This window comes from Geotrypetes seraphini, chromosome 15, assembly GCF_902459505.1.
Source record: "Geotrypetes seraphini chromosome 15, aGeoSer1.1, whole genome shotgun sequence".
Classification (NCBI taxonomy): domain Eukaryota; kingdom Metazoa; phylum Chordata; class Amphibia; order Gymnophiona; family Dermophiidae; genus Geotrypetes; species Geotrypetes seraphini.
In genome coordinates this window covers 61,984,723-61,998,727 of record NC_047098.1, presented here as the reverse complement: position 1 = coordinate 61,998,727, position 14,005 = coordinate 61,984,723, and the positions used below count along the sequence as shown (strand labels likewise).

The window sequence follows — 14,005 nt, the reverse complement described above, 5'->3', positions numbered from 1 at the left end:
CGCCCAGGGCAAACTCCCCCTTATTATACCACCACTTAGTGATATAGAAGATTGAAGTACAAATCGAATATCCTGATTCCAAATATTAGGGGGAACTATATCCTTTCCTATTCAGCATGTACAGAGAATACTAGATGACAATTAAATAGTCTGTGGTACCTTTATAAACAATCAACCACTGGAAGAAACGACAGACAGATTCTTTAATCACAAGATACAGAGATTTTTGCAGCAACAAAACACTCCAAAGAGTATGGGTTATCTAGTAACGGCCTCAAACATGAATATGTCAAGTCAAGGAGTTAGATTTTACCATTCCATGTGTTATGAGTGGCAAAGCCTTGAGCTTCTGATTTATTCACTCATTAAACATGAAATGAAAACATGAATTGAGCGCTTAGGAGCAATGCTTCCTCTTTTGCCACAACTATAGTGCGTGAACTGGTAACTTTGTGATGCTATAAAAGTTAATAAATATGCAAGGTTTGATGCCCTAGGAAGGATGGGGATAAGCGTTTGACTGTTATGAAAAGGATAGATTTATGTGCCGAGAGGAGAATGATCCATGTGTTAGAAAAGGACAGATGCCCTAGTAGAGAAGGCAGTGAAAATTACCCTCCCTCAGTATGACTACAACTACATGTTACTCCTCAACATTGATACTTTAACAGTGTTTAGATGATTCATTTCTGTACATGTGCAATTTTCTATGAAAAAAACCACTCCTGGAAAAGCAGATGCAGAATGTAAGTACACATGCGCTTCCTCATTTGGAAAAATTGGTGCACAAGATATAAAGCACCCGCAGGCTTTGTGGCAGTGTATATAATTTGAATATTGCCTCCTGAAAGGATAGGCATGCATATGCAATACAATATAAAAACCGTATAGTCCGCTAGATACCTTCCAGTTCACTGTTGATTACCATCAAGAAGAGCTAGTCATTACTAGGAATTTCAAAATCACCATCATAAAGAATCCATCAAAACAGACAAACTTAAGCAGCAATGAAATGCTTTCAGAAATAAAAGCATTTGCAAAAGAAAGACAGTTCTCACAGGTTCTTAGACTAAGTAGAAGAGAATTCCAGATTCGTGCTATTTGAAATGGAATAGATCAAGGGTGCCCAGTGTCAGATTTTGAGGTCCGCAACCCAGTTGGGTTTTCAGGATTTCCTCAATGAAAATGCATGAGATCTATTTACATACAATGACGGCAGTGTATACAAATAGATCTCATTCATATTCATTAGGGAAATCCTTAAAATCTGACTGGGTTGCAGACCTTGAAGACTGACATTGAGCACCTTTGGAATAGATTGTTCAAATATCTTTTCATATCTAACCCTTTAAGGGGCCATGAGAATGAGAGGACTGTCATAGACCAGTACTTTCTATGTGCTCTCAGGGCCACCCCAAGAAGTGTATTTGATGCCCTAGAAAACCATCAGCCATGTGTCACCCCCCTCCCCCAGTAGTCCAGCATCATTCTTTCCTATGCACCCAGTAGTCCAGCATGTTCTCTTCCCTAACCGTCCCCTCCTCCATAATCCAGCATATCTCTCCTCTCCCACTCCCCCACCCAAGGTGGCCACCATCTCTCCCTTCTTTTTTGTTCCTTGTCTTTGCTGCTGCCTCCACCCTATCTCCACCTTGAACTGGCAAGGGGCTTTTGTGGACCTTTGCGCACTTAAAGCTTGCCACATTCTGCCCTCTCTGGGTGAGAGGTAGCAGGCCTTGTGAGTAGATTGCACATGGATGCCCAAAGGCTCACTGCTGCTCTGGAGACTATGCTGATGTTGTACCAACCCTCTCCCCCTCCCCCCCCAAAAAAAAATTCTGCCTGCTGCACCTAGTGGAAGGGCTAGTCCCAGTCTTTTTGTTGTATGTTAGCGTGCTACATTTTTATAGTGTAATCTTATTTCAGGTGATGAGGTATGAAAATGCAAATATTCTGGAAAATGAGGGAATGGATTCCGCAAACCTGAGTCCATCCAACCCACGAGAGAAATGGCTCCGCAAGAGGACACCTGTCAAACTAAGAGTAAGTAGCTGTAGTAGAATTACATAAGCATTAATGGAATGAGAGACCAGCTGACTGAAGGGTCCCCAGAGTCAAAGGGAGAAGATGATGGCCAAGGTTTCTTGCATCTCTACTGGTTTTCTAATCTGAGGTAGCAGACAGGTTATTGTATGATTGTGGATTTGTGCTTGCTCTAAAATCAAAGATGGCTATCGGGACAATTCTATAACTTTGGTATCTCGATACCAAGGGCCAATTCTATAAAGGCATCTTAGGGCCAAGATTCTGTTACAGAATTCTAACACAAGTTGGCATTGACATGCCTACATAAATGTGTGACAACCTATGTCAAATCTATGGCTGGCATTAAGTTGGTGCACCTAAGTATGCATGTAAGTTGACACCACCTATGCTTTGCCTATGTGTAAGCCCCCTCGGACTTGCACGCAACAAGATGTTTGTGTTTATAAATGGTGCTAATGAGTATATTTATATAATTGCCTCACAAGTCAGGGTGTTTCAAAACAGTTGAAGTTTCAGAATATCCATCGTGAATAAGCATGAGGCAAATTTGCATATGCAGAGGGTTCAATATATGCAATCCATCACATACATATTCCCTGTGGCTATCTTGAAAACCAAGCTTGCTAGATATACCTCCAGGATGGGCTGGGAAACACTTCCATAGTAATGTAGCCAATGATAGCAGATAAAGACTGAAATGACCCCACACGTATGTGCACGAAGGTGTTTAAGGTTGCAAAGGCCACTGCTATTTACTAGGTTACCATGAGGAGTGTGTATGTGTGTGTGTTACAAACAGATATAATATAGATGTTTAAATACACAAGGTATTATAGAAATAAACCTTTTCCAAAAAAAGGGATGCTAAAGAACTAGATAACCTGATATGAAGCCACAAGGAGGTAAACTTAAAAACAATATTGTGGAAATTCTCCATCAGAGAAATGGTAGTAGATACCTCAGATGCTCTCCCATGATAGCATACTAGCGTAAGGCCACATTGATGCACCAAAAATTAATCATACATACTTACCAAAGGTCGATGGCTACCATTAAGGGCTCCATTTACAAAGCCATGGGAGCGGTTCCCGGTGTAGCAAATGCAATGAAGACCATAAGAACTGAATGGACTTAGTCATATTTGCAGTGAAAAAATTGCTATCACGGCTTTGTAAAAGGAGCCCTAAATCAGAGCACCAAAGTGTACCCCAAAACACATGCAACTGAGAGCTCTGAACTGTTTGTGGTATTGCGGTATATAAAAATAAAGTTGTTATTATTATTCTAAAAGCTGCATGTGTTGCTTGGTGACACATCCATGCTCCACTCATGTTTGCCCTACTACTACTTATCACTACTTATCGATTTCTATCCCATTCTCCCAGAAGCTCAGAACGGGTTACAAGTAGACATTCACAATCGTTTGAAAACAGACTAGTCATGTCAACAAATAGGTTACAGTAGACAATAACAGAGCTTATTCTAGAGACCAGACTGGTCATAGTGAAGAGTACTAGGAGAAGTATATTGAGGAGGCAGTTTTTAATGGCCCAATTGGCGGAAGAGGAAGGTCTTTACTGTTCTGCGAAGGTCATTAATGAGTCTAGTGACCTGATCTGTGTAGGTAGTCGGTTCCATAGCTGAGGTAGGAAATGGCTGTAGGATCTTTTGTATGCTGTACTCATTTGGAGGGATCTCCCTGTGGGAATGCTGAGTCTTTGTTCTGCTTTGGAGCGGAAGGAGTGGTTAGGGGTGTATAGGCGTAGCTTGGATGCTATGTATTTGGAAACAGATGGGAAGCCAATTAAGTGACTTTAGGAGAGGGGTAACATGAGTATAGCAGCTCTTCTGGAATATGAATAGCACTATTATTCTATAAACCAGGTGCACTATTGACATCTAAATTTAGGTGCCAGTTTAAAGAATTGCCCTTTTAGCTTTTAATTTTTAAAATGAAATTTATTTGTGAAAGTTGTTGCTGAGAATCCCATCTGCTGTTTTGTCTCCTAACCGCTCTGAGAACATATCCTCATGTATAACGAACCCCCAATCCTGGGCCCACACTGTTCAAATGAAACTGAACAAGTCCAAAACAAAACTACTTTGGCTAGGCCCAAAATTAGACCAACTACCCACCTTTATCCCACTGTCCTCTGATTCCACTCTGCAGCTTGAGTTCTCAAGCAAAGTTCTGGGTATCATCATTGATTCTACATTGCCCTTCAACGACCACCTAAGTTCCTTGGTAAAAAAAATGCTTTTTCAGCCTTCACATGCTGAGGAAAGTGAGATCCTATTTCCATCAAAAACACTTTGCCGTCCTTGTCCAATCCATCATCCTTTCCAGACTGGACTATTGCAACTCTATTTACTTAAGTCTAACAAAGAAAAACCTTCAAAGACTTCAGTGGATACAGAATGCCGTGGCTAAACTTATCTTCGCAAAAAGTAAATTTGACCATGTCTCACCGCTCCTGTCCAAGCTTCACTGGCTTCCGATTATCTCCAGGGTCCACTTTAAATGCGCCTAACTTTCAAGATCCTACATGGCATCCTCCCTCCCTTTATTCCACTTTCTTGGAATTCCTCAAATCCTAATACAACCAGATCCACCCAAAAATTAAAACTATCCTTCCCTTCATTAAAAGGCTTTTCCCATGCAGGAAAACTAGGGACCTCCCTGCAGATCACTGAGCTCTGGAACAACCTTACCTCCCCTCTTCGGAATCTGAGCTCCCTCCAACTTTTCCGTAAACATCTGAAAACCCGGCTATTCTCAAAAATGTAATACTTCCTCCATCTCTGGTATACTAAGCCCTTCTAAACATTCTTTATACTATGGCCTATAACCCTTCATTGGAGTTCCTCTTCTATCCCAACTCCTGTAAACCATTCCGAGCTCTACGATTGTGGAGAGGATGCAGTATACAAACCTAAGGTTTAGTTTAGTTAGTTTTAGTTTAGTTAGTCTCCTAAATTGGCAGCAAGCTTTATGCAGTTCTGTTTTTGTAATGTCGGTGTAAAACTAAGGAAGCTAATTGTTTTCCCTACTGCTGCTGTATAGCTGTTTTTAACTACCATTTAATAGACCTGTGTGAATAAAACTGCACATTTATCATCTTAATTACAGCATGTTACTTTTGGTTCCGATCAAAGTTGACTTCCTTTGCCAGTGGCTCTAAGCAATCTGAGAGTTCTTCAGCATAACATTGAAAAACACTTGACATAATAAGTCCAGAGAATCACTTAAAAGGAAAAAAGCATAAAATGGTGATTCAATAGCAGGGCACCAACATTTACATGCCACTTCAGTTCATAAGCGTACAGAATGCTGGTTTTAAAAAAATATATATATATTATTAAATTACATAAGTACATTAACAGCACTCATTACAGGAAACCAATCGTCCACATCTTGGGAGGAGAAAAAGACAAGGAAAAGTTCTCATGTGAGAACAATAACAAAAAATGAACCTAACCTGCCCTATCTCACAGCTATCTTCCAAATACCACCTAATTAACTCTCTCTTTTATAAAGCCGCATTAGCATTTTTTATCGCTGGCCACAGTGGTAAAAGTTCTGACACTTACAGAATTCCTATGAGTGTCGGAACTTTTACCACCGTGGCTGGTGATAAAAAACGCTAATACGGCTTCATAATGGGAGGGGGGGGGTAAATGATTAGCTTCCCTATCTAATACAAGTCTTTCTAATTCAAACAAGATATATTCTGTATCAGAAAATGCAACCATATATTTGAAAGGAAATTTCTGGGAAAATGTAGTCCCCAAAGCCAAATCTCTAGGTTTAAGCTGAACATATTGTCTTCATCTAGCTTGAGTAGCTCTGGAAATATCTACAATTTCCCTCCATTAAATAAAGAATCTTTTTACTTAAAGTAACTCTTCATATCCATAGCTTTATCTATCTGAGAGGGAAATGAAGCCTGGGGGGTTGAACGCTGAGGTATACCCTCCTGACTAAATTCCACAAAAGCAGTTAGAGAATGCTGGTGTGTTCACTGGTGAGTGTAAACCTATGTGCATAAGTGGCCACAAAGCACCTAGGTGCTATTCTGTAAGGTGTACATAAGAGGCATAGCATTGAAATGTAATTGAGGCAATCACGTGGATGGGACTATCACTTATGTGCGCAACTTACAAAATGTGGCATAGTCACAGGTGGGCCTGGGTCTGTCCAATTTGGATTGAGGCCTGCCCAAAATTGTTATGAATGGGGTTTTGTCCTTTTCTAGCAATAGAAATTTTGTTTTGTCTGCGTTCAGCTTTAGTTTGTGATTTATCATCCATTTTTCCACTGTTTCTAGTGGTTTTTTTCAGTTTTTCTATTGAGGTGAGGGCTGGTGGGTGGAAGGGGAAGAGAATGGTGATGTCATTTGCGTAGCTGAATGATGTTACGTCTAGATTATTTAGACTGGTTCCAAGGTAGGTTATAAAGAGGTTGAAGAGCATTAGAGATTACATTACATTACGGATTTCTATTCTGCCATTACCTTGCAGTTCAAGGTGGACTACAAATGGATTGTCCAGAGATTGTCCAGGAGTAGTTTGTACATTTCTTTGGGTTGCTAAGGATTACATCTGAGTTGTCATGATATTGGAGGTACATATGTAGTAGTGATGCTTGGGACATTTCTGATTGTGTTAGTTCGGTTTTATGTGTTTTTTGAATAAAAGGGTTTTTATTTCGTTTTTGAAGGTTTTGTAGTCTGTGGTCATGGTCAACAGGTTATAGAGTTGTGGGTGAAGTGTTGCAGCTCGAGTGGCTAGGAGGTTGTCGTACAGTTTTTTTGCTTTTGACGTTTTTGATTGGAGGGTGTGTGAATGGTGAGTGGATTCTCCTATGTCTGGTTGAGGTGGATTGAACTAGTTGATTGTTCGAATAGGCTAGGCTGTCTCCGTTTATTGCTTTAAATAGTAGGTGTAAAATTTGAAGTGCATTCTCGCTTGTATTTGGGAGCCAATGTGAGTCGTGGTATGCCTCTGTGATGTGGTCGAATTTCTTAGGGCTTTGTTTTGTATTGTTGTAGTTGTTTATCATGGTTGCTGTGCATGGGAGATATAGTATGTTGCAGTAGTCTAGTAGACCTATGATTAGGGATTGTATCAAAAGTTGGAATTGTTTTCGGTCGAATAATTTTCTGACTTGCCTCAGGTTTCTCATGACTGCAAATGATTTTTTTATTGTTTTGTTGATTTGTGGTTGCATTGTACAGCTTCTGTCTATTAGCACTCCCAGGAGTTTTAAAGTGGGTTGGAAGTGGTATGTTATAGAGTTTATGACAAGGTTTGTAATGGTTGGGGTTTTGTTATTTTCGAGTAGGATGAAGTTTGTTTTGTCCGGATTTAGTTTTAGTTTGTGGTCCTTCATCCATGTTGCTATTGTTCCAAGTGTTCTGTGTATTGTGTCTGCTATGGATGGTGGTGGTTGATCGAACGGAAGGAGAATGGTGATGTCGTCTGCGTAACTGTAAGAGGTTAGACCATGGCTCATATTTTTCTTTGTTTGTTTTAACTCTGTATGTTCTGGATTGTAGGAATCCTTTAAACTATGATCAAGTTTCAAGTTTATTAGGTTTTAATATACCGACCATCAAATAAATATCTGGCCGGTTTACATTACAATAAAAAATAGATAAGAAAGAGGAGTTAATATAATAAATATTTAAAAGTACATATAGTGTATATTAAAACAAAAACAAGACAAACTTGATAGTGAGGGAAGAGGTTATTGGGAGGGTAAAGTTACCTTGTTGAGAGAAAAGGGAGAAGGAGGGAATGGGAAAAAACATTTGGGTGGGGAGTACCTTATCACTGATTCCCATTGAGTCCAGTATTTGTAGAAGGATGTTATGGTCTACCAGGTCAAAGGCTGCGGAGAGATCTAGTTGGATAATAAGTATTTTTTTTGCCTGTGCTGAGGTGTTGTCTGGAGGTGTCCATGAGTGAGCCTAGTAGGGTCTCAGTGCTGTGGTTGGTTCTGAAGCCTGATTGTGTTGGGTGGAGTAGGTTGTGGTTTTCTAGGTATGAGTTTAGAACTTTGGCTACCAGGCCTTCCATTAGCTTGACATAAAGTGGTATAGAAGCTATGGGTCTGTAGTTGGATGGTTGGTCTATTTCTCCTTTGGGTCTTTCATGATTGGAGTAATAATGATTTTGCTGAGGTCTTGTGGGAAAAGGCCGTCAGTTAGTAGGGTTTATATTCATTGCAAGAGTAGGGTGCAAAATAGTATACTGGAGGCTTTCAATAGGTATGGGGGGCAGTGATTGAAGTCGCAAGTTGTGTGACTGTATTTGTTGTAGAATTTGTTGAAGTCTGACCATAGTATTGGTGAGAAGTGGGACCATGTTCTGTCTGCCGCAACTGCTTCTTCTGTGGAGGGTGTTGTGATCTCTTCTAGGTGAATAGGTGTTCCATTGAAGGTGGATCTTATGGTTACAATTTTGTCTTTGAAGAATGTTGCTAAGAGGGTGGCTGTGGGGGCGTTGTTGCTTGTCAGGTAGGGTTTGGTGTCTGTGAGTTCTTTTAGTAGTTGGAATAGTTTTTTTGTGCCTTGAGATTCTTCTCCTATTTGCTTTGTGTAGTATGTTTTTCATTTTTCTTTTAATATTTGTTAGTGGAGACCCTTAGGGAACACCACAGGGGTTAGATCAGGAGTCTGATTTAAGATCGTTTGTCTTGACTCTGTATGATCTTGATTTAAGGAATCTTTGGAACCAGGTGTGTACCCTGCCTGAGATCCCTATGGCTTCTAGTATTTGTAATAGTATAGTGTGATCTACCAGGTTAAATGCTGCGGAGAGATCAAGTTCATTTATCAATATCCTTCTGCCTTTGCTTAGGTGCTGTCGGGCTGTGTCTAGGAGGTTAACTAGTAGTGTCTCCGTGCTGTGGTTGGTTCTGAACCCAGATTGTGAGGGGGTGAAGTAGGTTGTGATCTTCCAGGTAGTTTGTGAGGTATTGTGCAACTAGGCCATCTATTAGTTTAACGTATATTGATATTGAGGCAATGGGCCGTAGACTGTAAAGTCTGGTATTATCCTAGGTTCCAAATGCTGAAGTTGCCAGCCAAGCTCACTCCAGCCTATCCAACAGTCCCATTGTTTGCAGGATATCTACCGTAAAGTCCAGCCAGTAACATCCTCATGTTCTACATTAATGGAGTTCTCATAGATGCCCTCCCCCGAATCACCGTATATTAGAACAGTTTTATTACTATCCTAGTGTTAACATTCTGAATATGTCTGCAAACTGGATAACCTCTGTTCCGCCCATGGATCATCCCGTCAATATCCAGATAGTACCGAGGTAGTCAGAGAAATATTCCAGACCTGCCAAATCTCCCACTTTTCACTTTTGCGGTCAGTATGTTTTGTCTCCAAAATTCTATTTCTTATTGTAGACTCATTTGTACTCTGCTTGTAAATACGATAGGTGGAATATCAAATTAATAAAACTTGAAACTTCTCCCATCTTTTTGCTGGACATCCACAATCTCCAAAAGGATCTAATCTCCAAAAGGATCTAAATCTCCAAAAGGATCTAACACAGCTGGAAAAGTGGGCCGAAAAATGGCAAATGAGCTTCAACGTAGGGAAATGCAAGGTCATGCACGTGGGGAAAAAGAACCCGATGTTCACATACAGAATGGGGGGAACACCGCTAGGGGTCAGTAACCTGGAGAGAGACCTGGGAGTGATGGTAGACGCAACACTGAAGGCATCAGCGCAGTGCGCTACAGCCTCAAAGAAAGCTAACAGAATGTTGGGTATCATTAAGAAGGGTATTACGACCAGGACGAAGGAAGTCATCATGCCGCTGTATCGTGCAATGGTGCGGCCGCATCTGGAGTACTGTGTCCAGTACTGGTCGCCGTACCTCAAGAAGGACATGGCAGTACTTGAGGGAGTACAGAGAAGAGCAACTAAACTGATAAAGGGAATGGAAAATCTCCCATATACCGACAGGTTGAAGCGGTTGGGACTTTTCTCACTGGAAAAGCGGAGACTTAGAGGAGACATGATAGAAACCTTCAAGATCCTGAAGGGCATAGAAAAAGTAGACAGGGACAGATTTTTCAAATTAAGGACCACCACATGTACAAGGGGGCACTCGGAGAAATTGAAAGGGGACAGGTTTAGAACAAACGCTAGGAAGTTCTTTTTCACTCAGAGGGTGGTGGATACATGGAACGTGCTTCCAGAGGCTGTTGTAGACAAGAAAACATTAAATGGTTTCAAAGAAAGTTTGGATAGATTCCTAGAAGAAAAAGGGATTGAAGGGTATAGATAGGTATAGACCACTACTCAGGCGATGGGCCTGATGGGCCGCCGCGGGAGCGGACCGCTGGGCAGGATGGACCTATGGTCTGCCTCAGCGGAGGCAACTTCTTATGTTCTTATGTTCCTGCTGAATGGCTTCCCTGTCCAGGATCTTGGACGGTTCATCATGGCCAGCTCATTGCGGCTGTTTCAGTGTAATAAACAGGTCAAAATGAATCCGATTCAGCATTTAATGGGGGTGATGCCCCCTCCCCCTCCAAATTAGAGCTCCAAGTGTCAGGGATCTCTAGAGAAGGTAGAAAGCAGGTGAGTGTGAGATCGCTCTCTCCTACAATTCCATCCTCTATGAGAAAAGACTAAAAAGGTTAGGGTTCTTCAACTTTGAAAAGAGACGGCTGAGGAGAGATATAATTTAAGTCTACAAAATCCTGAGTGGAGTAGAACGGGTACAAGGGGATCACTCTGTCAAAAATTGCAAAGAATAGGAAACACTCAATGAAGTTACAGGGAAATAATTTTAAAACCAATAGGAGGAAATTTTTTTTCACTCAGAGAATAGTTAAGCTCTGGAACGTGCTGCCAGAGGATGTGGTAAGAGCGGATAGTGTGGCTGGTTTTAAGAAAGGTTTGAACAAGTTCATGGAGGAAAAGTCTATAGTCTGTTATTGAGAAAGTCAAGGGGTAAGCCACTGCTTGCCCTGGATCGGTAGCATGAAATATTGCTACTCCTTGGGTTTTTGATAGGTACTAGTGACCTGGATTGGCCACTGTGAGGACAGGCTATTGGGCTTGACCCAGTAAGACTATTCTTATGTTCTTCCGTTGCTGCTGCCGGGACTGTGAGCTCAAGTGTGTAATTTTGGGAGCGTACAAATTATAATGTAAGACTAATGTCTTTCTTTTGTTGTTGGGTTGCTATCGCTACAGGATCAAGGATAGTAAACCTAATTATGCTGCTCTACTCTGGGGCTTGGGGGCACAAGTCAGTTAGTGCAGTCTGCCTTACTATTGGGTGAATAAGACATAATTGGACGATTCATCGCACCTATGATGAAACAGTCGCGATGAACCGTCCAATTCCACCTGTCCAGCAGCAGCAGGAAACGGTTTCGTAAAACATTTATCTCTTGCTGAGTTCTGGAAAGGATGGAAGAGATAACTAGGGAAACCGAATACAAAGAAATCCTGTCTGCTTTCAGTATCAAAATAGTGCTACTGCACTTTAAAAGTGCTGTTTGTTTTTCCTTTTAGAACGTAACAGCCAATCACAGAGTCAATGATGTCATTGCAGCAGAAGACGGCCTGCAGATCCTGATTGGACGGTTTATGTACGGCCCTCTGGACATGGTGGCACTAACAGGTGAAAAGGTACAGTGTATTTTGTTTATTCTGTAGTTCTGGGAATATTGATTTATTTACAGCAATCAAGTAATGTTAGTTATTATGTAGCATTTTTGCCCATATGGAAAGAATTAAGGCTCATTTGTGTACCATTAAAAAAAAAAAAAATTAATTACATTTAAAATGGTGTGATGCAGGTTAAATTAATGTAAACTGCTTCCCTGTAATTGTACTATTCTTTTGGCTATAGGCCTAGAAAAAGCACAATCTGACTCCTTCAACAAGTAGGAGTGAGGCAAGGGTACCTATGGAGCACTTTATATAAATCATTACATATTAGCATGGTGAAGGTTTTTTAGCAAGCTGGATTATTTAAAGGAAGGAGATAGCATCACCTTTTGTTGTGGGAATGACATTGCTGGAAGATCAGAACAAAATCAAATGCAATCACAGAGCTCAGGAATGGAATAATTGTGTTCTTTGCACAGTCTACTAAGTGCATTCTAGCCTTGGGTGCTCTGCTTAGAATTGTTTTCTGTTGAACAATGGCACATTATACCAGATGTGTGTAATATAGACTTGCTCCAAGCTTGATGTAAACAGGAAATTGATGTTTCTTGTCATGCTATGCTTAATGTTTAACTAATTGGCACACTTGATAATCAAATGAACCCTCTAATACCCTTTTCATTAGGGAGGAGATGGCACCCATGGATGGTGGGGAAGAGCATAAAGAGGGAGGAGATAGAGTGCATGGATAGATGGGAAGGGAAGACATGAAAAAGTAAATAGAGCTGAGGAGGAAACAGAAAAATAGAAGAAAGTTGAATATTAAAAGTTAATGCCAAAGATGGATGTAGGGCAAAAAATGAAAGAGAGAAAAACAGCAAATGGATAAGAAGGCCTTGGAAACAGAGTTAAGAGCACAGACAGAAGGAAGTGCAACCAGAGACTGGGAAAAGGTAAGTAGAAAAATATAATCACCAGACAACAAAGGTAGGAAAAGTGATTTTATTTTCAATTTAGTGATTGAAACGTGTCCATTTTCAGAATTTACGTCTATGTCTATATTTTGTACTGTTCAGGAAGAAATGTATTTCTATTTTTCTGTTGTTGTACTGCATGCAGTCTGGCATCTTAGGGATCTGTTTTTATATATTAGGACTTTTAGTTTGTGGTCCTGTATTTGAATAGGTTTATCTTTGTTCTGCACATGTGACAAAGGCCAGGTGTTCTGGTAGGAATGAAAGTTGTGAAGTGTTATTGGTGTCATGGCCCTAAGTAGGATATTCATTGGCAGTTTGTCTGGATTTTGGAAGGCCCTGAGCTCAGGGACACGTTTGGAGGGCCTCTGCGCATTTGCAGACGTCGACGTGACGATATCACATGTAAGCACTCATGAGTGTGATGTCATCTCATCGACGTCCACACATGCGCAGAGGCCCTCTAGATGTGGGTTGGAGCTCAGGGAAGGAGACATGAGATTCATGTGGGGGTGGGGCTGGGGTGGAATGGGGCAGAACAGGGCGGAGCCCTGTGTCCTCTTTTTTTAAGGAGGAAATCTGGTAACCCTAGAGAAGTGGAGAGTAGGTCATGTTTGGGGGAGTGGAGCTCTTTCAGAGGGGTCAATGGGAGAGCATCAGTGGGAAGCAGGAACAAGGGATCTGCTGAATTAGGGTTATCAGACATCCGGATTTCCCCAGACATGTCCTCCTTTTGAGGGCATATCCAGGAGTCCAGAAGGCTTTTCAAAACCTGGCACTTTGGGAGGGGGCATCCGCACATGTGAAGAAGCAATGTGATGATGCCATGCGCTCACGTGTGACATCATTGAATTGCATGTGCGGATGCCTTCCTGCCTGACGAACAGGTAGCGGGCAGGCAGGGCTGGAGGTGGGACTGGGGTATAATGGGGTGGGGATGGGTGGAACTGGGTGGGCCTGGGGGGCAGGTCTAGGGGGTCCAGATTTTACTGATGTAAAATCTGGTAACCCTATGCTAAGGCCCCTTTAAGGTGCCTTACAAGAGCACTGGGCTATAGTTTTGCAGCCTGATACTCCCTGGAGGCAAGAAGAATGCAACTTGTGAGGTTTCTTGCAAGCTCTGTTGCTCATGTACCCTGGTGGTACTGAGAGATTGCAGGTTAGTGACTCTTTTGGTAAAAGGCTACCTTTGACCTCACCTTAATACTACCTCCCTATGATGTGGAAGGTGTGCTCCTTCTGAACTTAGCTTTAGATTTCCCGTATTTGTTACATACATTTTAAGGAGTTCTTTCAACTTTGGTGGCACCCTGGCAAAGTGTGTCCCCATG

The 14,005-nt window shown here is 41.4% G+C and overlaps 1 protein-coding gene across 9 annotated transcripts in view; it reads left to right on the top strand.

The window, feature by feature from the left end:
• The window catches only part of PITPNM3 (PITPNM family member 3), a 407,952-nt gene that overhangs the window by 341,497 nt on the left and 52,450 nt on the right, over nucleotides 1-14,005 (top strand). For all 9 annotated transcript variants that reach the window (XR_004537058.1, XR_004537057.1, XM_033921390.1 and 6 more), the window contains 2 exons: nucleotides 1,927-2,043; nucleotides 11,602-11,718. Coding sequence is in view for 7 of the 9 variants with exons in the window: in XM_033921390.1 (XP_033777281.1) it covers nucleotides 1,927-2,043; nucleotides 11,602-11,718 (234 nt within the window). In the remaining 2 variants the exon portion in view is untranslated. The remainder of the gene's footprint in view (nucleotides 1-1,926; nucleotides 2,044-11,601; nucleotides 11,719-14,005) is intronic.